Source organism: Pleuronectes platessa, chromosome 15 (assembly GCF_947347685.1).
Source record: "Pleuronectes platessa chromosome 15, fPlePla1.1, whole genome shotgun sequence".
In the NCBI taxonomy this organism is placed as follows: domain Eukaryota; kingdom Metazoa; phylum Chordata; class Actinopteri; order Pleuronectiformes; family Pleuronectidae; genus Pleuronectes; species Pleuronectes platessa.
Window position 1 is genome coordinate 8711987 of NC_070640.1, and position 23490 is coordinate 8735476.

Genomic DNA, 23490 nt, shown 5'->3' on the forward strand with positions numbered 1-23490 from the left:
ATAAACCTCAATGTTAGTGGATGGGACGTAGACCAAACGAAAAATCAAAGTTGTCGTTCATTATTTGCAAAGATGTTTTTTTCTCATGTTTGGTAATGTCCAGGTTTCCCTTTTTCCAGTAAGTCTGATTTCTATTAGATATTCTATGCTGTATAAGTAGGAGTGAAACGTAATTATTGACAGTTCACACAGCATCCACATCCACAGTATTTTAGTTTAATCTTTGTCCAGCTGGAGACCAATCGTCCATCTTCATACACAGGCTCGGTTGATATTTGTTCCCTTTGTTAAAAAAATTAGGCGAAGGCGTGTTTATTTTTCATTGAACAGTTTTTATTTACTACCTGTACACTCGCAGGATGTCCGAGGACACACCGTTAATAACTTCGGAAACAACACAGGGAAATATCTATTCAATCTGAGATGATCTTTTTTTCCCCCAACATAACATCACATTTAAAAAAAACATTTACATATAGACCTATTGCAGGTGTAGTATTCACAAATACATCTGTCATTAAACAGTTTTGCAAACAGTAGAAACAAAGTGTAACATTTTCAGATTTTTTTTGTTTTAGTTGTGGCTCTATTTTAAGCTTTAACTTAAAAATGTCCACATAAACAAAGTTTGTTTTTATGGTTCAAATATAAGTATGAAATCAACCGTCAAATAAAGATCACTGCTTGAAGAGGAACTAAAAGGGTTACATAATTAAAGTAAACATGTGATTCTGACCAGGATTTTATTACTTCCCAAGTCGTAAAAGTCAGCCTTGCTCTGTTAGTCGGGCCTGCTCAGCCTAGAAATATCTCTCACTCAGGTGAGAATAGAATGGACAAGCTCAGTTGCCAAAAACCGTCCAAACCGGACAAACCATCATCCTGTGAATGAGAAGCTCTCCCTTCAAATTTAAATTCAGCTCCTGATGACTCAAGCCACATCAACTCTTTTTGGAATCCAGTTTCCACAAGTAAACAGTTCACAAAATTCTATCTGACAAAAGATGAAGTGTTATTCTGCATTAATGCAAATTCAATATTTTAGTTTGCACTCTTTAGGGCTTCAAGAAAAAAAAGTCAAATGGCAGTTAAATTATTATACTGGGAAAACAATGTCTGACAGAGAAATTATAGAGTCATATAAAAACCAAAAAGAGATTATATTACTGCACATAAGCAAATCAAATATATACAAATCTACATCAGGTAAATTGAATTTCTGAATAGGCACTTTAATTCAAAACAGTTCAGCCAGCCCTCAAGAGTCATCTTTGATGATACCACATCACAAAGACACCGCAGTTAACTCTTTTTTTTTTTCTCTACAGTTAAACCAGATGACAACAGAGAAACAAGAAATAGAAATTAGCCCTGGTTATGACGTCAGTAACTTTGGCCAGATTTGCCACACACACAAACAGGGAAGCTCTAGTTTCCAAGTATCAAGTAGAAGCGCTTGCTACAGTTTGACATTTGTTTAAAACATGAACACAACGTCGAGGACGGCAGAGAATGAGCGTCTGCCTCCAGCATCACTTCCCTGCTTTACAACGTACCTTCAGTCAGAGAGCTTTTCACACTCGCACTTCAAAACATAAATCATAAATAAATAAATAAACTACACAAATCATTTATAAATAAAAGATTTCAAAAATAAAATGAATCGTATATAGTAAAAAGATTGACTGAAGAGAAGAGGCGGGCGGTGCTGAAGATGCTCCTGGACGCTGTTAGGGAAGCAGTGACATCATTTTTTGGGGCCTTATGGAATCTATGGTAGCTTAGGGCTGCGATTTAAGATTATTTTCATTCAACTGATAATAATTTTTCTTGAATAATCAATTTAATGTTTATTCTACGAGGATTCATGCTGTAAAAAATAGGGAAAATGCCAGTTCATATTTCTCCAAGGGAAACAGTGCGAAACTGTTGAATTTAGTGTCATAAAGAAAAGAAGAAATTCTCATATTTGAGAAGCTGAAATAACACAGTTGTATTTTTTTGCTGAACAAATTACGATTGAGAGAAAAGATAAGTGATCGAATTACTGCAATGTTGAAAAAGTCTCCATTTAAGTTTCTGTCAATCGACTTATCGATTAAGAGGCTAAACACTGCACATCTACTTTACCTCTAATCTTTAGAAAATATATTTTAAGAACACCCCTCCTCCCATCACAGATCCCAATGTCCTTGTCTCTTTGGCCAATCAAAATCCCCGGTTTCATCTCTTTGACGAGAGGCAAACATACAGGACGCAGGGAAAGAGAGCTCCAGGTCACATTGACTACGCTTAAGATACACGAGTAATGTGAGTAAAATGCTCCATAACAACACTGAATGTTAGTAAGTGCCACGAGAGCTAAGTTTCTGCGTACCTGTGAACATTGCATCATCATACAAATACCTGACAGAAGCTAAAACAAATGAAACTGCATATGAAACTGTTTGAGGGATCACTGCAGCCAGAGGATGATCAGAGCTTTGAGAGAGCACAGATAAAAGCACAATGTCACAGTAGTACACACCGGGAAGCAAACACTACTGCCCCATTTTTTTTTTTGCCTCCTGAAACATTAGCTAAATGTGCATCTTGCGTTGTATTTAGGTAGCCAGTAGTTTTGAGGCGATTTTAATTTACAGTACCTTACTTTACATATAGTGCATTCACATTCAAGAGTTAAATAAAACCAGCCTCAAGTTTGTCACAAAGCAAGAGACAAGGGAGGAGGCCTGCATCCACATGAAACAAAAACAGTTTAAATTGAAAATAAAAAATACCAACACAGATTTTCTCTTCTTGAGAAAATAAGTTTTTTTTTTACGCTTCCCGACACTGCATGTCTTACAGTCTGTGCCTGCGAGGGTCGGAGCGCAGCGGGGAGGGCGGCGGGGGCAGCGTGACCGTGGTCGGGAGGTCCAACGGGTCGTCCATCGGCAGAACCAGCCGGGTGCCTCTGATCGGCACCTCGTGTTCTGCCAGGGAGAGGTCGTGGTCCAGGCCTTCGTCGAACGGGTTGCACCCTGCGCTGGCGGTGGAGGAGCGATTGCGGTTGATGGTGCGGGATCCGGATGCGTCGGTGCTGATGGTCACGTCGGCGTACATGGAGCTCACGCTGGCGTCGTTGAGGATGAAGTCAGAGTCATCGTCATGCAGTTGACCTTCATTCTGTGGAGAAGGGAACAGAAGAGCGAGGGAAGGAAAAGATGAAGAGGCGAGAAGAACCGCCAAGAAACTCTACTTTGAGTAAAATCACAATTCAAATCTTATTCAACTTTAACACCAGTATAATTTAAGTTTCATCCTAAATGTGGGAAAATAATAAGTAAATAAACTCATGAACTGGACGTGTATAGATATATATGTATAAATTGTGTTTTATGTTCCAACCTCATAGGCCTGTGGGCTGGTGAGGCATCGGGCCAATGGGCCACAACAAGCCGGCATGGTAGCAGTGAGAGGAGGTCCGCTGTGCGTCAGGAGGGGCTTCAGGTAGCTGGGGAACAAGCCTGTCAAGGACTTAACACTTTATACACACTAACTATCACTTAAACAACATAATGAGTTTGTCAACTCTCTGTCGTGTTTTCAGCTGGTAGGACAAACTGCAAGGTTACACTCCTGAACAGAAAGATCAAGTTACTACTGCTTATTTCTATAAGTTTGTAAAGAGCCCCCTCTGTTGGTCAAAGCTGAATTCAGCATCTACAGTCCTGAGAACAAGATGTAAAATAAGATGTGGCCCAAAGGATACTTTCGGTCGAAGTTATACCAGATCCTGAACGGCCACGCACTCTCGTGTTTAGTGTTCCTCCGCTGCGACCCATCCAGCACCGCAGAACTCTGACAAGCAGAACAAACACTTTTATTTTCAGATTTGACATAAGGTTGACAATGCAGCCAAAAGAAGAATTTATAAATGTGATTAACAACGTGAGATTTTTAACCCGCGGTGATTACTTACAGAGTTGTCCTGATCCGAGTCCACACCCACCCTGGAAGAGAAAAGGAAGCAAACATGATTTTGACAGAAAAAAAACGTTAAGAGAGGATGAAACCCTGTGAACAGACGGAAGCTGATGAAAGGCCTCACGGTATGCTCATGAAGGACAGCATGGGCGTGGTGCCGCCTCCGCAGATCCACACGGTGAAGAAGACGATGAGGAGGGTGGTGGAAAACATCATCTGACGAGCGTACGTCGCCGTGTCTCGGATGGAGAGAGCAAAGGTCATCGCCCCGCGCAGACCTGAAGGAGAAGAGACCGTATGGGAATTTAAGAGAGTGTGAGTGTTTCAAGATAATGATTAACTTCTGTCACTCATATCTTCACTGCATTTTATAAAGTCTGCTGATGTGGGTGTTTTTTTTCTCTAAGTGCCGATCATATAAGCATCTATCACCGGACACTTTCCCACTGAGACACAGGACGTCCTGGACTCACTCCACAAGAATAAGGAATAGAACTTGCATTAACGTGAAAAGGGGATCTGTGAAATATTAGCTGATGGAAACTGGAGTTTGAGATGTTTTCTATGTATTTTTTACTTTAGGTGCAGCTGTTCAGACTTGTGTTCTTGAAGGGGATTTTTATTATCAACCTGTTCAACAGTAAATGTCAGCTGGCGTAGGGGCCATTATTCATAGCAAAACTATTTTTTGTTGATGAGTCTTGTTGATCTAGAAAAGTTAGCATCTCATTATCTAAGTTTTTGAAACCTTCGTTGACAGTTTATTTTCATGGAACCAGGTCCCACGTAACAAACCTGCAAACATCATGGCGTGCTGAAAGTTGGAGCCGATCTTCCTCTTGCGGCCGAAGTTGAGCAGGAAGGACAAAGGGTAGATGTTTGCTGCTCTGCCCAGAAACACGGCCAACTACACCACGTGAGAAGGTCAAGGACACACAACACAGTGGAGTAATAATGCAGCGTTGGAATGGAACATAATAGTGGGTTGATGGCACGACGGAAAGCCTCACTTTCATTCTGCTTGTGCCGTCACAAAGTCAACTTTGACATCCTGTATATATATATAGACTATATGAATATACTGCTTTGTCATCACTAGTAATAGTATCATGGGAGCATTGATGGCATTAGTTTCATGACATATTTTCAGAAATCTATTGGCTCCATCCGGCCAGATTTAGCAAATTAACATGTTGTGGCAAAATAACAGCCTCATCATTTACTGGCCTAACAGAACAACCAGAGGTTCGGTGGAACAACACTGTTCCCCGGGCAGAGGAAAAGGATACAAAAGCTCCAATGATGAACAAAGGGTTGAAGACATGTGACTGGAAGGAGAAGAGAGTCAGGCCCATGTAGGAGAAGATGAAGTTCTCTGCCAGGAAGTTCAGCAGCTCAAACAACTGACGGGGGAAGAGACAGAACAAATACACTGAAATCAAACAGGATGAAAAGTCAAACGTTGCATTTTTGTCACTTTGGATGTGAGACGACACTGGTGACTGTTTCTCATCAACTTTGCATTCTTTCACTTTGCTGATCACATGACTCATGAGTGCAAAATGTAGATTAATCAGATTAATTAAACATTTTTCACACTGTGTAGCTGAAGTGTTCTTGCCCACCATGAAATCGAAATTGTTACTTAAAAGGAGCCAGAAAAGTTGTAACAACATTCTTTATCTAAATAAAGTTAGACAAAGTGACCAGCTGTGAGAAGGATTCCTTCTTTATTAAAGAATTGAAGTCAATGGTGACCCACACTTCAGACTCAATAAAACAGAACAAAATGAAAATGCCTCCATACTGCTCGTGTGGTGTCATCCAAGTGTCCGCAAGCCCGACATTCATATTCGACTCGATACGTTGTGATTTACACTTTGTCTTAAGCCTAAACATCCACTGATGTCTTCCTAGAAGGTGCATTCAGGGACCCAACATCGTGTGGCTGCGTCCGCTAGCTTAGTCACTTCCAGTAAACTTTTTGTCTTAAACACAGTGTAAATGACTTTGTTTCAAATGTCAGGAATTGCGGACACCTGTATCACACCACATGTGGCATGTTGTGTTTTTCCAATTGTTTTGGATTCTGCTTCAACGCCGTTTACCCCTGAAACTCCAGAAGTGTTTTGTGGATTCAACCACTTCACCCACCCCTCCATCGGCCTAGTGGTGAGTAGATAACGAGGGAATTTTCATTTCTCACTTCTCCTTTTTTTCGCTGAACTATCCCTTTAATGTCCTGAAACCAACTGAGAACATAGTGTGACTACAGGCAGCTGACTATTTCAACACAAATCATCTGGAACCGAAAACTTCTCAGTCTGGCTCTAAAATAGTCACAAAAAATGAATTTCACAGATTTGTAATTTATCTGAGAATCACTAGATGTTAAGGGAGGCTGTCTTGGTTCTCCTCCTCAGTCTCACTGCTGCTATTGATAAAGATGATCACGGGGTTATTCCAGATCCACCCACATGTCACTGAGGGATTTTTTGTTTTCTCATTTTTCTTAAATCCTGCAACTAGTCTGCATTAGATATTCAACTGGAAATAAAAAATAACCTCCAGTACAGGTATTAGCAGACTAGCAGTGATTAAAGCTGTGTAAAGATAGTAGACTCAATGGTATGGGTTTCACCTGTTTGGTCCTGTCCTGAGAATCCGGGGACAGATTGTTGTAGGTGTAGTGAGCCTGAGTGATCCCACAGAACAGCACAGCAACTACACCTGAATTAAAACAAAGATACACAGATATCTACTCAAGTATCGGGGGTTGAAAACGATTCATAAAATCTCTGAAAATAAAGAGCCTTAGCCTTTTTCATTAAGAAAAATTGAACGGTAAAAACTAAATGTATGAACAGATAAACAAAGTTCTCTGCTCATCTTGGTTTAAAAGACGAATCTAACTTAAAAAGTCCCTCACAAGTCCATCGAGTGGCCTGAGGGTGTGTTTCTGATGGTTTGATGATTTCAGACATCCTGGTTTGAATTATTCATCCCTCACTGTGTTAATAATATCATCACTTAAGGGCAATATTTAGAAAATAACCTAAAACAGAAAAAAACATGACTCAAAAGTAGGTTGAATCTGATAAAGTCCTATTTGAGTCAAACTTGAGTCATATATCTTTGGTTCTTCTACCCAGCTCTTCCATTGAAATGGCCAGAGTGTCACTAGAGGTAAATTATATTGTTGTCTGAATCAGGCTGTTGAACTTGCAGTTAGTGGTGGGTGAGGCGTGCAGGTGTACCTGTGAAGCCGCAGGCCTCAGCCAACAGGAACGTGCTCCAGGACATGAGGAAGAAAAGAGCCGTCTCCAACAGGGGGAAGTCTCTCAACTTAGTGAACTTGGTCACGTGATCAAAACTGAAAGTCAAGGACAAAACAAGAACTGGCACATCCAAGACAATAACATGAGGTGAATTCATGGGAACAAAATAAAAGATTCAAGAGCAAATGGGATAAAGCAATTCAATCTGAATTAATAAAAAGCTACTCTTCCATGATGGAGGATACAGTTCATACAGGATTTTCTTACCTCAAGTTGAATATGAATTAAAATTGCCAAACTACCAGTTTGAATAATCTTGAGTAGGAAGTACTGTAACTGTAGTAATCTCAAACAAATGTGTGTTGTAACCGGTTGTTTCATTTGCATATCTGTTAATATATATATTAATAATATAATCAACCATTACATAACAGGCCTGTTCAGCTTTGGTGACTGTGATTGCCTATAGGTGTGAGTGTGAATGGTTGTTGGTCTCTATCGGTCAACCCTGTGATGGACTTGTCCAGGAACTACCCTGCCTCTCGCACAATGTCAGCTGGGATTGGCTCCAGCAACCCTCAAAGGATGAACTGCATTGATAATGAGCGGATGGATTATGTAACACTAGGAAACAGGTGTGAGGATATGAGGGCCGTCATGACTCCAGTGGCCACACCGAGAGCGAAGGATCCGCTGAAGACACCGATGAAGATGCCGAAGGACTTCAGCAGGGCCATGGCCTCAAAGCTGTGGCTGTTGTCTCCTGTCGGCTGGTACGCCACAATGGAGCTAAAGGTCAGAGAGATACGAGTACACAGAGATAATAAAAACATTTACATGAAAAAAGGAAATAAGCCATTACTGAGAATCCAGGAAGTGGTCAAATGCTTTGCACATGCTCAGAAATGACACAAAGAGAAATCCTTGAGAATTTCAAGATGTTAGAGTCAAGCATCAAATTAAAGCTGCTTCGACCCAAATCCAATTCAGACTTTCTGTAAATTTGGGGGATTTTGTTTTCCACTGAAGAACAGTCACAAAGATTTAACACACATAGTCTGGAGTTGGGTTTCACAGTTACAAAAGGATGGGAGGTTGTGGTATTGCATGCCTAATTCTAACTGGATCCTGGATCTCTCAACTTGATTTGGTTTATATACAACTAAAGTGCAAATAAGTAAGGAAACAACCAACTCAGGTGCTACAGCTTTATGGGGCATCCAAATGGCCTAAAGACCAACAAAGCAAAACACTAGTAATAACTAATAAACCAGCAGTAATAAACACACAAATCAAGGCCTTATTTAAAAAGTATTTTCTGGTTCTGCTGAGCACTAAGAAAAAGGAAAAATGATACAAGGAATGGATATAAACAGGGATGGGGGGGTAGGGGCAGGGAACTGATCATCCTAAGGCTTCTCTCCAAACAAAAGATTTGCATTACATTGAATGCAGATGCAGATGATCAGGGTCTAGCATTACTACCATGCAAAAAAATCCCTCTAGCCAACCAACCCAACCACCCACCGGGGGCTGAATGTCTGGTTTTCTCCCAGCCATTCCTCCGCCCCCTCGGGCCAGACTGGGCCATCGTCTCCTGAGGAGTGCATGGCCTCAGCGCCCTGCCTACCCTCTTTCTCCAAGCGGAGGAGAACACTGCAGACGTACGTACAGGCAGGCGATGAATGACACGAGTGGGTGAAGGGGGGGGCAAGCAGTGAAATGACAGGGACTGATGGTTAGTATGATTAGTGTCACATTCATGTGCAAGGTACAATAAAGACTGTTTTAAAGTGCAGGTCAACAACACAGAAATTGGATTAAAGGACAGGTTCACATTTTTTTCCAATTTGTCTTAACACAATACGCAGATGCTCCTGTGCACATTTTACAAGTTGTTATTGTTGGGGCCACCAATAGACTGTATATAAAGATGGACGACATATCTCCTCCTCTTCCCAAACAACAAACGTTGCCATCTTGCATGTCTGAAGCCAGAGTCGTAGCATTCAGGGTATGGAGCCATGATAACAAATGTGAACCTGTCATTTAATGTGCAACTACTGTTACTTTGGTGAAATTACTGCGGGAAATACATAATGCTGTGAGTGGATATTTCTGTAACATGAAACTCACGAAGAGAGGACGATGGCCACAGCATCGTTGAGGACACTCTCCCCAAACAGTAAAGCATACAGGTCCACATCCACCTTGAGCTCATTGAAGATAGCCAGCACTGTCACTGAAACACAGAGGAGAAAAATATCATGTGAATATTCATTGAACAACAGGACAAAAGGGAAGTCTTCAAACAATTATATCATACAAAGCAGAAAGCCTGAGCTGCGTCCATTCTTGTTACCTTCACCAAGTATTCAGCAGCAAAAACTACAGAAGGGAACGAGTAAGAACTCATTGAATTTTGGGGATGATCCGCACAAGGATGCTATCCAGGATTTTTCACTTTCAATTTCTTTAACACTGTGAGATGGGCCCTTGGCGAAGGTATGAAAGTGTCAGTCTCTCTGGATATGTGGACACTGAAAGCTTATATGACAGAACCTACCTGGGTCTGTTGCTGAAACGATGGCCCCGAAGAAGAGACAGTCAGTAAAGAAAAAATCTCCCCCTAGCTGTCCCACAACTTTCATGAAGGACACAAAGCCATACATGATCAACCTAGGGAGGAAAGAAAGAAATGTCAAAAAGAGACAAATGAGGCAAAATCTTCTGTATTTAAGTCTGACTGCAAGGTATAATGGTAGAAACAAACATGACTGTTTCTGAGATGATTTCAGAGACATCTGAACAACTTACCCAATAACAAAGCACGATATAACTGTTCCCACAAAAGCATAGGCCAGGATGGAGCCGATGTTTCTGAAAAAATGTCTCTGAAACAGACAAAGACACAGATTTATTAAAACAGACCCTGTCCAGTGCTGGTTGTTAAGTTGAAAATATCTAGATAAATATATAAATTATCTAAAATGCACGAAGAATCAGATGCAAAATTTAAAAAAAAATTACATTGTTGTAATATATGTAATTTCCACAAAGGGAGTATTATAAATTCTTTTGACTCTCTCACCCTTTTCAGACTGTAGCCAGCGTGGAAGATGATGGGTGGCAGCAAAATGTTGAAAAACACTTCTGGATCAAAGGTCACCTGAAGACAAAAGGTTAGAAGAAGAAGCAACTTAATACCTGATTTCTCTAGTGGAATTAAGTGTATGTGAGGTGAACTGCTCTAAATGTTCAGGAAACACACTTTATGTTTAAGTTTAGTGAGAAAAAACTCAATTGTATGTAATCACAGAATTGACAAAGTTTTCTTCCAATAAAGCTACTGTCACTCCATAAGACATATTGTCAGACGGCGATTTCGTTCGCGTCCTTGCCTTTCTGAGCATCTCGTCGTCCTGCACTTGGTGACCTTTGCTGCGGCTGACTTCCCCCTTCAGGGTGTACTCGTAGAATCGGCCACTGACATTGACCAACAGAGTGGCGGGGCTAGCGTTGACGGCACAGCTGAGGACCGTTTCGTTCATGCTCTGGGGCACGTGGACCCCGAACCTCAGGATCACACCCACCAACACACCTTTGGGAGGGAGGAGGAGAGGGGGAGAGAGGGAGAGAGGGAGAGAGGGCAAAGCAATTAGACTAAGGAACATGAGTAAGTATCTGGTAAGCAGCCGAATAGAATAGAATCTATTTTAAAACCCTGCTTGAATTATGTGAGTGAGCTACATACCTAAATTAGATTGATCGCTATTTAAAAAAAAAAACTAATGGGCCAAGTTAATTAATGGATTCATGATAAGTCTGACGATTTAACTGGGGGGCTAGGTACACCCTGGCTAGGTCGCCAACAATCATTCAAACTCATAGTTACATCTATAGACAATTAAGAGTCTCCAATTAACCTAGGCCCAACCTAGACTTTGGGAGGAAGCCGGGAAAACCCATTCGGACACATTATCAGCTGTAATCAACCAAACCTTATCCTTACTACTATTTATTAAGGCGGGGAAATATTTATGACAGCTGGGCAATGGATATGTTCCTTGGTGGTCATTTTAATGTATGGTAGGTGTGTAAAAAATTCAAATAGCGTTTCACACGCAGAAAATAAACAATTGTAAATACTAAATAAATAAATATGTACAAGAAAATAAAAGATTATTAAAATGGCAGAGCTCGGCAGCTTTAGTCTTTCTGTTTAGATTTAACACTCTGATCACCCGACTGTGAGAGGGATCGTTTATCTCTTCTGGAGGCACACTGCCGGGTGCAGATGTCATGCAGATATGGCAATATAAACGATATCAATAATTATCGGAATATCATTTTCATATATGGCACTATAACAAAAACATAGATTTGCTTTGTCTCATATGTTGTGTTGTTAGTTATTGTTGTGCATTGCACCTGTCTGAAAATTAGGGTCTGTATATATCGCTTATACATGGTGACTATAACAAGTCATTCTATTTTATTCTAAATTGGCCAGGGATGAAACAGATAAAATTGGTCAGTTGAGCTAACGTTATGCTTTGTACTACCCATTGAGGAGGTACAATAAATCATTGATCTGCCTCATGTATAAACATGTTTAGGGTGTTTAAAGGTTCCGTGTTTAGAATTTAGTGACATCTAGTGTTGAAGTTGAATGTTGCAGCTTAACACCCCTCACCCTCCCCTTTCAAACATGAATAAGAACCTGTGGTAGCCTTCTGTTGTCATAAAAACTCAAAAGGTGTTTAGTTTGTCCAGTCACGGCTACTGTAAAAAAGATGGCGGCCTCTATAGAGAGGACCCACTCCAAATGTATATATAATAGGTATTTAAATGTAAAAAGCCCATTCTAGGGTAAATAACTCGCACAACTTAGATGTAACACACTAGTGACAACATCACTAGGATATTTATATATTCAATTTAAATTCTGTTCACCTAAGTTTTACAGACTGGACCTTTAAACACGAGTTTAAAACCCCTTACTTTCACTCAGGAGGGAAATTAAGTCTTTAAAATGAATAAAGATGTTTGGCTCTGTGCTCATGGGCAGTGTCACGTCAGCGAGGAGCTAACGGCGGCTAATGTTTACGCGAAGTTAACATGCGTGACTGTTGGCAGCGTTATAGCTAGCCGCCGTTAGCCGTCCTACCGTAGATCATGGCGAGTCCGGTCTCGTGCAGGAACCGGAACCTGCGGTGCTTGAACAGCCATATGGTGAGGATGGTGAGCGTTAAGAGCATTATGAATATGAGGAGATTGGCGCTGTCCTGGCGGTGGCTCTCCTCAGCCATCCGCTCCGTCGCGACGTTGTCCATCGCATGGCTATCGCCCTGGACGCCGACCAACACGAACGTCAGCACGGACGGCGCCAGCAGGAGCCTGTTCAGCGGCTTGACACCAGGGAAAGGTCTCGGTGCGGCTCCCATCGTGGCTCCTCTGTGAGCTGCTCACATTTGCCGTTCGATTCCCGTCGCGATTGTGTGTTGACGGGGGGCGAGAAGGAGAAAACGACAGCGGATGACAGCTCCTTCCGAAGCCCTCTATCAAAACACGACGACTTCCGCCTCTTCAGAGTAAAAGTCGTTTTAAGGCTTATTTTTTCATCACATTCCATTACAATAATATATTCATATGTTGATGATAATAATAATTACGATAGTGATCATTTTTACTGCTACTGTAAGAGCTGTGTATTGTCGATCCGTGGTGGTGAATAATAATAAAAAATACAAACTAGAAGGTTTTGTACATTCATTTTACAATATATTACACTATGTAAATGAAATAAAAATAATTAAAACAAAATAAATTAAATTAATTTAAATTAATCCTGCGCAGTCAACTTCTGTACAGGAGGAAAGTACATTTTCACCACTTTCAAATTTTCTGCAAATTTTGGTAAGAATTTGAGCATGTTAAAGCCCTCAAAAAGCCAATTAATTTGCCTGAAAAATTATAATAATAATCCTTACAATTTTAATAGGGCCTCACTGTCTGTCAGTGCTTGTCAGTGCTCGTGCCCTAATAATAATTACTAGTAGTAGTAGTATTGTTATAATAATATATAGATGATTATATTAATTAGAATTAACTTTATTTATAGGGCACTTTTCTTAACAATGTAACAAAGAGCTGTATATTGTAGACCGTGGTGGTGGATCATTATAAGGAAATAAAAGTATAAAGGAAGTTTAAAATAGAAATATAAAAGAAATTATATATACAATTTAAACAGAATATATACGTTGGAATGCATTGCACATTAGCCATTGAATATCACAGAGAAGACTGAGTATATTAAATGGATAATACATTTTGTATGTCAGACTTGTGAGTTATTTGACATTAAACCCACACAGCATGAGGCCTGACTACAGATAAATCATCTTGATCTGTCGACTAATACGTCACCAGTTTCCCCTGACAGGAAACAAAACCCACACAAGTCAAGCGTAGAGCAGCAAAGGCAGAAAGACATCATTCAACGCATCGATACTCTGATGTAGAAGTAGACCTACGCTGATCCTGTTTTTGTTTCACACGATGCCGACTAGACTGCTCCTACTTCTCTGTCTGTCTGGACACGTATTTACCAAAGAACCACCTGGTAAGAACATTTGAAGACAAAAAAACTTTAATTTATTGATTATAGGCATGTTATGATATTTAAAATAACAGTTTTAGTCTTTTTTGACATGTGTGAGAGGTCATTCCGTTTACTTGAGGCATTCTAATGATATTTTCCAAGATGCTAATGTCAGACTGCTGTATTTGTATCTACATTGTTAGTTTATAGTCTATCATAAATCCGAATCTTGAAAAACAATCATGATTGATTTTAACTTTTATCTGATAATTTTCCTTAGCGTAGACTCAATACAAGAAATGGAAAAACCGCACAACGGCCTTGAAATAGGATTAATCCTTAATAAACCAATTAATCAATGTCAATGTAAATCATTAGTAACTTGATCAATAACATCTGACAAACTGAGTTGAATAAGTTTGAGGTTCGAAGTTACTTCCTTGATGATGCATGAATTCCCCTTGTACGTGTGTGTGTGCCTGCGTGTGTGTGTGTGTGTGTGTGTGTCAGGCATTAGTCTACTTTTCTATTGTTATCAACCTCTTGTGTGTCTCTGACAGAAGTGGACTGTTGGGTGATTCATCTGAAACATGTCAACTGTTCCTGGAATAAACAAGGGACCCCAGACGTCAATTACACCTTCTACAGTTGGTTCGTAATGTGGTGACAGTTACAGTAACAAATCTCTTTTTAAGTCAACTGAATTTGTCAAATTGGTAAAAGTGACATTTCAACTCTTTTTACTCCAAAGCTCAAACCATGATATATTGCATAACTCTTAAAGGTTTGAGGAATAGAAAGCCTGATACGATATCTAAATACAGCAAACAGGCCCATTTTCACTGCAGACTGACTAACAAAATATATAATGGCTGAATTTCATTAGCTCATTCTATGACATGTAAAAATGGCTGCTGTTACAAAGGCAGATTACAGACGGAAACATCACCTAGAAAAGTACAAGCCCAGGACTGATTGGATTTAATATTGACTTGAAATAATCCCTATGTACAATATGCCTATTACAGTTGGCATAGCGGTATACATTGCTTTGAGTGTGAATGCATAAACAGAGGTTTCTACACAGGTTCCATAGTGAAAAAGAAAAGAACTGCACCACCTATGTGTCCGAGAACGGCACAAACACTGGATGTATCCAACCCTACGACGAGCTGATGGACAGAAGGTTCAGCACGTTCCACACCAGACTGACACATGGCAACAAGACTTTCGAGAGGACGCATCAACTGAAACAAAAAGGTGTTTATTAACTGGGTTATATGCATGATTCAAAAAGAGATATTTCCATCCACTGGAGCATCAGAGAAAAAAGTTGGATTTATAATTTTTTAACATGGAACAAAAAACAATTCCCAGATCTGGCTTATTCTCTTCTCCTAATATAAGATGTTTTCTCTGTCACTGACTGGTCTGTCTTGTCTCCAGTGCTGTTAGATGCACCAATCAACCTGACTGTCAAGAATGACTCGGACTATAACCTGTGGTTTTACTGGAACCAGACTGCTGCGCATTGTGTGGAGAGTGAAGTTCGCTTCAGGGTCAACGACAAGAATTGGGAGGTAGGAACACAAAATCATATTGTTTTTCATTCTTTGTATACAGTTTTTTTCTCACTTCCAATCTCTCTGCTTCATCTCCACAGACTTCTCTGGTCAGTATTGGGACTCAGAAATACTGCATCAACTTGCCTTCCAGCAGTTCCAGGTATGAGCTGCAAGTGAAGAGCAGAGTGGGGGAAAACTGCGGAGAGTCATTTAACTGGAGTAGCTGGAGTGAGCCTGCAGTCTGGGGATCCAACAACATCACAGGTAAACTAAAACCAGGTTTGTACTAGAATTGAGTAGATATGTAAAAATAGTGTGAACGGAGTAAGAAACAGTGGTAAATGGAAAAGAGGAAAGATCTTCTCATGAATGGCAACATGTGGCTTTGCCACGTTGAACACAATCTGTGAAGGTATGAAAACTTCTTTGTTGGTTTCTTGACACATTACAGTTTGCCAAATAAAAGCCAGACTCAAAGCCAGAAATACAACTGAAAATCCAGTAATGTTCATCTTAGGCCGATGCAAAGTATTTGATGTATGAGCGATAAAGTAGTGAAATCCTTATTTTTCTTTAAATATGTAGTCAGTTATTTGACCCAGCAAATTGAACATTGTCCATAAAGTTCTGTCAAAATGTTTACCTGAGTACACATCAAACGTGGCTTTAACGATGCATTTGCTGCTCCAAATGTGCACAAAACACTGATGGTATATGATTAAGAATCATCTGTCCCCCTCTCTCCCTCCTAGACACCAATGTGTCTGTGTCTGCGTGGACTCCACTGCTTTATGTGGTCGCTGCTGTTATTCTCATCCTGTTGGTCATGATGATCCTGCCCAATGAAAGGTGGGTTGGCACATAGTAGTCTGTGTCTGTGCAGTAGCGATTGGGGGAAGGAGCTGCTGTAGAGAGGTGGATCTGTTGTTGACTGATCATGTGGGAGTAAGAATGTGTTTACCTCCCATTCAGGCTCCGAATCATCCCAATCCCTGTAATTCCAAAGCCATCCCTGCTCCTTTACGACATTGAGGTGAGTACACAGCACCCAGCAGCTGATACCTCACCCAGACTAAGTGTCTACAGATATGCTAGTGACCACTGGAGACTGAACATGTAAGAAGGCTTACGACTTTTTCTACATCATAGTTTAGCGAATTTAACTGGTCAAAATGGACAAGTAGATATTTTGACCTAATGATGTCACAAGGTCATAAAATTACAACTCATCTCAGTTTAGACCACATGGGGACAAAATGGAAAGTGTTTTTAATAGGGATGCACCGATATATCGGCCGAACATCGGTAGCGGCCGATATTCGCCTCGTTTACTGATATCGGCTTATCGGTAATAAACTTGACTTTCACCGATATCATTGGCCGATGTTCATATTTGTGGTAAAACCGCTGGGCACGTGCCGCGGCTGGGGGAGCAGTCGCTGCGTCGCCCTCCTCTCCACTGCAGTAAAGTGAGCCATCTGGGAAGCCAGCCGCCACCGGGTTTTTTTTTGCGCGTCTACTTGTGGCTATACGGTAAAACAGCATGGTTGGCTGAAACGGCCTAAAATTACTACAAATACAACTTAAATTTTTTTTTTTTTTTTTTTTTTTTTTTTTTAATCTTTATGGCGTATCTGCTCATGTCAATTATCATGTATTTTTAGTGCAAATTAAAGGGCAAGTCTGTAAAAAAAAAAAATGTGTACATAATGTAACCATATTTGGATGCTGATTAAAAATATTCCTTGAGAAGTTATAAGTGATATCGAGTGAATTCCTGTTCATGGTGTCTCTGACTATGCTGATACAAATTTTTGGGTACTTTTACTGTAGAATAACTGTCACACCCCGCCTCGGGTGAAGGTAATGTAACCTTAAAAAGACTGGACTTTCAAACCCAAAGATGGCAAGGCACACAGTTGCAAATTGGTTTATAACAACAGTTATTCTCCCAAAGTGTCAAAATAAGTGCACAACATACATAGGAGGCCAAAACCCAAACATCTGCAAATAAAAACATATTCAAAACCAATTCCACAATCAAATAATTCAATCAATTCAAATAATCAATAATCAAATATTCTCTATAATAAATCAAAGCATATTCAAAATCAAATACCGGTACTTCAAATAATCAATGTCAATAAATCAAATAATCCATTAGCAAAATAAATGCAAATTAAACTCAATTACAACATAATAGAATAATCACCTCAGTAGATATTCCGTGGAGAGCTGCGCACCCTGCACAACACCGACAACCTCCTCCGGCAACAGCATGCAGCAGACTGTCAGAAGGACAGCAGCTCACCCCTTATATACCCCATGGCCCCTCCCACTAGACAGGCCCAATCAACAGGGGGATTATAATACTGAGCATTTTGCCAACCAACCATGAATACACTCATCAAAAAATACAGCATGCATGTTAATGTTACTTTCATTTAGCAGATTAGTGATTTTCACTAGTACATTTAAAATTGTCACTCATTAATGTCCAATGTCAATGTCCAGTGTCCCCCTTTGACACAAGGGAAAATGGTTTGGCCCAAACATGGCCAATCAGTCCAATCAGTTGCAGCAGGTATTTCCTGACACCATATTTAAAGCCCTCAGCCCCACCCTGACTCTTTTAGTCTGCAGTACAGAGCCGTGGTGAGCGGGTAAGATTGTTTGTGAGTGTTTGAACAAAGGGAATGTATGCTTGAGGGCCTTGCCGCTCACACCATCCATCAATGCGCGCCGCCGACAGGCAGCCAAACAGGGACAGTGGTCTAAACTGTCACAATAACTGAGAAAATTAAAGGGCAAATCTGGGAAGTGGCCCAATGTATTCATAATGTTACCATATTTGGAAGCTCATAAAAAATATTCCTTGAGAGGTTATAAGTTACTTCGAGTGGATTCCTGTTCATGGTGTCTCTGACTATGCTGATACAAATTTTTGGGCACTTTTACTGTAGAATAACTGAGAAAATTAAACGGCAAATCTGGGAAGTGGCCCAATGCAGTTTCCAGTGGATTCCTGTTCATAGAGCCTCTGACTATGCAATGTCCACATTCAAATTTAGATGGAACCTCCTGTTTTCACAGACTCATTCAACTTCAACATGATAGTAGATCATCTCTGAGTGTCAGCTACATTATATCAGTAAAGACTGAACTAAATTTTCAAAATGACTCCCCTTTAAACTAGCATTTTATTGATTCCGCTCCCTGTCTCTGTAGCTTCTCATGCAGACTATTAATGTGGGCTATTAACAGGTTCAACTAGTGCAATCAAAGTTGACAAATGTAAAGTTGACACACTCCACCTCATATCCTTGTACATGTATTTGGAAATGCTTTTTTGAGAGTACATCGAACAACATGGAGGAAGGTAAGACACCTAAATGATATTCAGTAACAATTAATTAATTGTTTAAAAAATAAAACAAAATCCCTTTTCAGTTTAAAGGGGAGTCATTTTGAAAATTTAGTTCAGTCTTTACTGATATAATGTCGCTGACACTCAGAGATGATCTACTATCATGTTGAAGTGGAATGAGTCTGTGAAAACAGGAGGTTCCATCTAAATTTGAATGTGGACATTGCATAGTCAGAGGCTCTATGAACAGGAATCCACTGGAAACTGCATTGGGCCACTTCCCAGATTTGCCGTTTAATTTTCTCAGTTATTCTACAGTAAAAATACTCAAAACTGTGTATCAGCATAGTCAGAGACACCATGAACAGGAATCCACTCAAAGTAACTTATAACCTCTCATGGAATATTTTTTATAAGCTTCCAAATATGTTACATTATGAATACATTCGTCCTTTTTCACAGATTTTCCCTTTAATTTTCTCAGTTATTCTACAGTAAAAGTACCAAAAAATTTGTATGAGCATAGTCAGAGACACCATGAACAGGAATCCACGCAAAGAAACTTATAACCTCTTAAGGAATATTTTTTATAAGCTTCCAAATATGTTACATTATGAATACATTCGTCCTTTTTCACAGATTTTCCCTTTAATTTTCTCAGTTATTCTACAGTAAAAGTACCAAAAAATTTGTATGAGCATAGTCAGAGACACCATGAACAGGAATCCACGCAAAGAAACTTATAACCTCTTAAGGAATATTTTTTATAAGCTTCCAAATATGTTACATTATGAATGCATTGGGCCACTTTCACAGATTTGCTATTTAATTTTCTCAGTTATTCTACAGTAAAAGTACCCAAAAATTTGTATGAGCATAGTCAGAGACACCATGAACAGGAATTCACTCGATATCACTTATAACCTCTCAAGGAATATTTTTAATCAGCATCCAAATATGGTTACATTATGTACACATTTTTTTTTTTTACAGACTTGACCTTTAATTTGCACTAAAAATACATGATAATTGACATGAGCAGATACGCCATAAAGATTAAAAAAATAAAAAAATAAAAAATTAAGTTGTATTTGTAGTAATTTTAGGCCGTTTCAGCCAACCATGCTGTTTTACCGTAAAGCCACAAGTAGACGCGCAAAAAAACCCCGGTGGCGGCTGGCTTCCCAGATGACGGCTCACTTTACTGCAGTTCCTCTCCGCGCCGCCGGAGGCTCAGTGTGCGGCGCGGAAGGCGGGCCGTTGGAGGACACCGGGTACACGGTCAGCGGCGGCCACTCTGGACGCGTGTCGGGCCCTTCTCGCGGATCACCTCAGCTAAGGCGACCGCTGGGGGAACCCTCTGTTCGCGTGGGGGGGGCACCCTGCGGTGCGCCTCGGCTGGCGCCTAGCAGCTGACTGAGAACTGGTGCGGACCAGGGGAATCCGACTGTTTAATTAAAACAAGCATCACGAAGGGCCACGGTGGGTGTTGACGCGATGTGATTTCAGCCCGACACTCAAAACAGGTCAAACTGAGGAGGGCTTACTAAGTTATCTTGACTCACGCAGTGTAACTTGGCCTAAAAAGTATGAGCATAGCGTCTATTTAAGTACTTTATTCTCATGTGCATCGGCTCTATTCATCCGTCTCATGCACAGGTAACAAGGGAACTGACAACATACGTCATACACACAGAAGCCGTAACACATCTAATAAACGGCCAATACTGCTACCGTAAATCAATGAGAAGAGCGTTCTCTATAATGATACTTTGACAGGGCTGTTTTAGACAGGGTAAAAAGGTGCTGTTTTAAATTATCCTTGTGGTATTTTGACCAAAATATGTTACAGACATTTCATTAAGATCCCAAGGAACCATTTCAACTTGCGGTAAAATGGGCCTAATATGTCTCTGTTAAATAAAGTTTAGTTAAATCAGAGATTGTTTCATAAATCTGATTCAATTTGTGCTCATTAAAAGATAAGAGTGATGAATAGTGCATTTTAAATAATGATTTAATTATTTTTCTGGCACAAAAGGGTGAATGAATAACAACAAAAAGAAAATAAACAAATATCGGTATCGGTATCGGCCAGATTGTTATTTTAAATATCGGTATCGGTATCGGCCAAGAATTTCCATATCGGTGCATCCCTAGTTTTTAATACTGTATATCCATTTGACTGTGAATTGATCGTAAAACATCATCATCACTTTTTATCTTTCCTAAAGGATTGGCTTCAATTCTCCAAAGGCATGAAGGGGAATTTGAGCTACAACGAGCAGGCCTGTCCTGTCCAGGAGTACTGCCACGTCTCTGAGTCCGACAGCGACAGCTCTGATGGCTCCACCTGCTCCGTCACCACCGACCACACCGATTGCTCCGTCTCCATCGCTGTGAACAATGCAGACGACCTTTCCACCGCCGCAGGTCTTCTCTCCTCTCAGGAGGAGGAGCAGGTCTCGGTGTAGGAGGCCTCTCAGTCAGGGTTCGTCGCGTTATTTCGATCATGAAATTCTTATACTGACAGACACATCGAAGAATACATGATGCATCCTCTTTAAATTCTCCTTGTCAGATGATATCATATTATATTGAGATGCTTAAAGGCAAACAATTAAATCAAAATTATTAGTGTTTACGGATGCTGACCACAAGAGGCAAAAACCCAGCTGCACTATTTTTGAATGTAACTTTGCTAGGAGAGACATGTTCTTAAAAAGAAGCTGCAATAAAAGTACTCATTGATAATCTCTATAAGCAAACCAGGACTTCATTCTTCGCAACACTTATCGTTTAATAACATGGTAAAACCAACCAACTCTTACTTTATGATTCACAAAGGTATTTTTTCTTTATATGCATCTTTGAAGTTAGATAATCTGTGGATGTTTCATGATAGATTCAGGGAAATATATGTACACTTTTCATATTTTCAACATTTTTAAGACAATGGAACAAAATGTATACCTGGGTATCTCTGCTGCACCAGAAATATATTATCTGCTCTATACACTCTCTCACCAAGTTTTAAATATTTTGGATCTTATTTTTGATATTATTCCAGTGGTTGACTGAACGTTAATTTCAGTCTAAGAGAGCAAATGGCTTGTTCAAGATACATTTCTGTTTGCTATTTTTTGGGAACGCTGAAATGAAAGAAGCAGGATACATATGTTATAGATGGATGGATGGATGGATGGATAGATGGATGGATGGATAGATAGATTAATAGATAGAAAACATAAAAAGGATCCCACAATGGGGAGATTTACTTAGGTGCAGTAATAATAGAGAAAGTACAAAAATAGACATTGGTAAAATAAATAAATAAGTAAATATCTAAAATGAGCTCAAAGGAAGTATAAAGTAGAAATATAATATATATTATATATACAATTAAAAATAATATATACATTGGAATGCATTGCACATTGGCCATTGAACTCCACAGATAAGACTGAGTATTAAAGGGATAATAAATATTGTTAAAATTATAACAAAGATAGAAAGTCTCCAATCTTTCTTTTTTTACACTTTTTAATTTATGTGTGAATCCTTGATCCCGCCTATCCATCTTTCAACACGAAGAAGTAGAGGTCATTATGGCGCCTCTCTGCAACAACAACAGCGCATTGGCCATACTGTGAGGCTATGAGATAAATTGTGATTTGTGAATATGGGCTAAAAAAAAAAAATATTTGATTGATTGATTACCCCCTGGGAAATTTGTGAAAATGTGGTATACAGAAGTATTTGAACCATTCTTCATTGTGTTGATATAGCCCTACAAAACACCACATGATTTGTTCCACAGGTGTATCTTCTCAATCTTTATTTCTGTAACAGTTTCCGTTCACAGGAAACAAAACCCACGAAAAACAACCTGAGAGCAGCAGGCAAAGTACACGACATAAATATCAGAGAATCACTTTCTGTACTTTAGTTCAAGAAGGCCATGATGCTACACACAGGCTGTACAGCGGCCCCTGAAAATCTTCAGACTATCACGTCTTGCACTTATTTGTCTTATAGATTTAATTAGAAATTAATAAATGCTGTTTTGTCTGTCACTAGAAAACCATTTTCTAGAGCTTTAAATGTTCACATGGAGAAAATTGGCCTCAATGTTTTTAAATTGGGGGAGGTTATGGTATCACAGAGCGACCAAGAACTCGTGGATCACCTTTAAACGAGCTGCTGAAGTCCTCTGAAGAAAGGGGACGACCACAACATGAGCACTGCATGGATCAGGGCTTTATGCAGGAGGGGCAAGATGGAAGTCACTTTGTGTAAAATGCATTTGACAGCTAGTTTTAAGTTTGGCATGTAAAGGACTCTGGGGACATGAGGAAAATGATTCTCCGATCAGACCTTGTTAGACAAAATTTAACCTTTAGAGCAGAACCCTTAGAGATTTGTTTACCGAATACCAGACGCTGCTCATGACCAGGTAAGAAGCATCTCTACAGTGAAGTATGGCATGGAAGAAATATTAAAAAACGAATGCCTCTATGCAGTATTTAAGTTTTTGATTGTAGTTGCAAGCTTTATTTTTATTTTATTTTATCTTATTATTTTTCACCTGTAAAATTGCAATTTCAACCATTTAAAATTAAATTTTAAACACAACCTCAGCAGTAGCACAAATGCACGTAAGGTATCTGGTCTGTTCACTGTAAAAACAATTTATGGAAATTA

General features: G+C 39.8%; 2 protein-coding genes across 3 annotated transcripts; one reads left to right on the forward strand and one right to left on the reverse strand.

The window, feature by feature from the left end:
- Positions 1 to 311: 311 nt before the first annotated feature.
- On the reverse strand, positions 312 to 12805 carry LOC128456696 (sodium/hydrogen exchanger 6). 2 transcript variants are annotated; one of them, XM_053440977.1, is made up of 16 exons: positions 12418 to 12805; positions 10649 to 10848; positions 10339 to 10416; positions 10065 to 10141; positions 9814 to 9926; positions 9384 to 9489; positions 7895 to 8036; positions 7227 to 7332; positions 6611 to 6699; positions 5259 to 5372; positions 4765 to 4876; positions 4094 to 4247; positions 3965 to 3995; positions 3755 to 3843; positions 3391 to 3496; positions 312 to 3168 (listed from the first exon to the last, which is right to left on the reverse strand). In XM_053440977.1, exons 1-16 carry the CDS (start codon positions 12692 to 12694, stop codon positions 2845 to 2847), a joined length of 2118 nt encoding a protein of 705 aa, XP_053296952.1. In that variant the 5' UTR covers positions 12695 to 12805; the 3' UTR covers positions 312 to 2844. The 2 variants fall into 2 exon arrangements, with proteins under 2 accessions (XP_053296952.1, XP_053296953.1); XM_053440978.1 differs by having other exon boundaries at positions 7227 to 7327; positions 7890 to 8036.
- A 909-nt stretch (positions 12806 to 13714) lies between these two features.
- LOC128457111 (cytokine receptor common subunit gamma) lies at positions 13715 to 22009 on the forward strand. Its single transcript, XM_053441651.1, has 8 exons — positions 13715 to 13875; positions 14415 to 14505; positions 14942 to 15114; positions 15301 to 15434; positions 15518 to 15683; positions 16172 to 16268; positions 16392 to 16452; positions 21021 to 22009. Exons 1-8 carry the CDS (start codon positions 13812 to 13814, stop codon positions 21258 to 21260), a joined length of 1026 nt encoding a protein of 341 aa, XP_053297626.1. The 5' UTR covers positions 13715 to 13811; the 3' UTR covers positions 21261 to 22009.
- Positions 22010 to 23490: the final 1481 nt, after the last annotated feature.

What these genes read in the sequence shown, in the direction of transcription:
- LOC128456696 (XM_053440977.1), bottom strand. Translation starts at nt 12,694, where the DNA reads ATGGGAGCCGCACCGAGACCTTTCCCTGGTGTCAAGCCGCTGAACAGG. An exon ending in CTGGCTACAGTCTGAAAAGG is followed by an intron (nt 10,142 to 10,338) that starts GTGAGAGAGTCA and finishes TGTCTGTTTCAG; the next exon opens with AGACATTTTTTCAGAAACAT. An exon ending in TGGTATAACTTCGACCGAAA is followed by an intron (nt 3,497 to 3,754) that starts GTATCCTTTGGG and finishes CTTGTTCCCCAG; the next exon opens with CTACCTGAAGCCCCTCCTGA.
- LOC128457111 (XM_053441651.1), top strand. Translation starts at nt 13,812, where the DNA reads ATGCCGACTAGACTGCTCCTACTTCTCTGTCTGTCTGGACACGTATTT. An exon ending in AATTACACCTTCTACAGTTG is followed by an intron (nt 14,506 to 14,941) that starts GTTCGTAATGTG and finishes GTTTCTACACAG; the next exon opens with GTTCCATAGTGAAAAAGAAA. An exon ending in ATGATCCTGCCCAATGAAAG is followed by an intron (nt 16,269 to 16,391) that starts GTGGGTTGGCAC and finishes CCTCCCATTCAG; the next exon opens with GCTCCGAATCATCCCAATCC.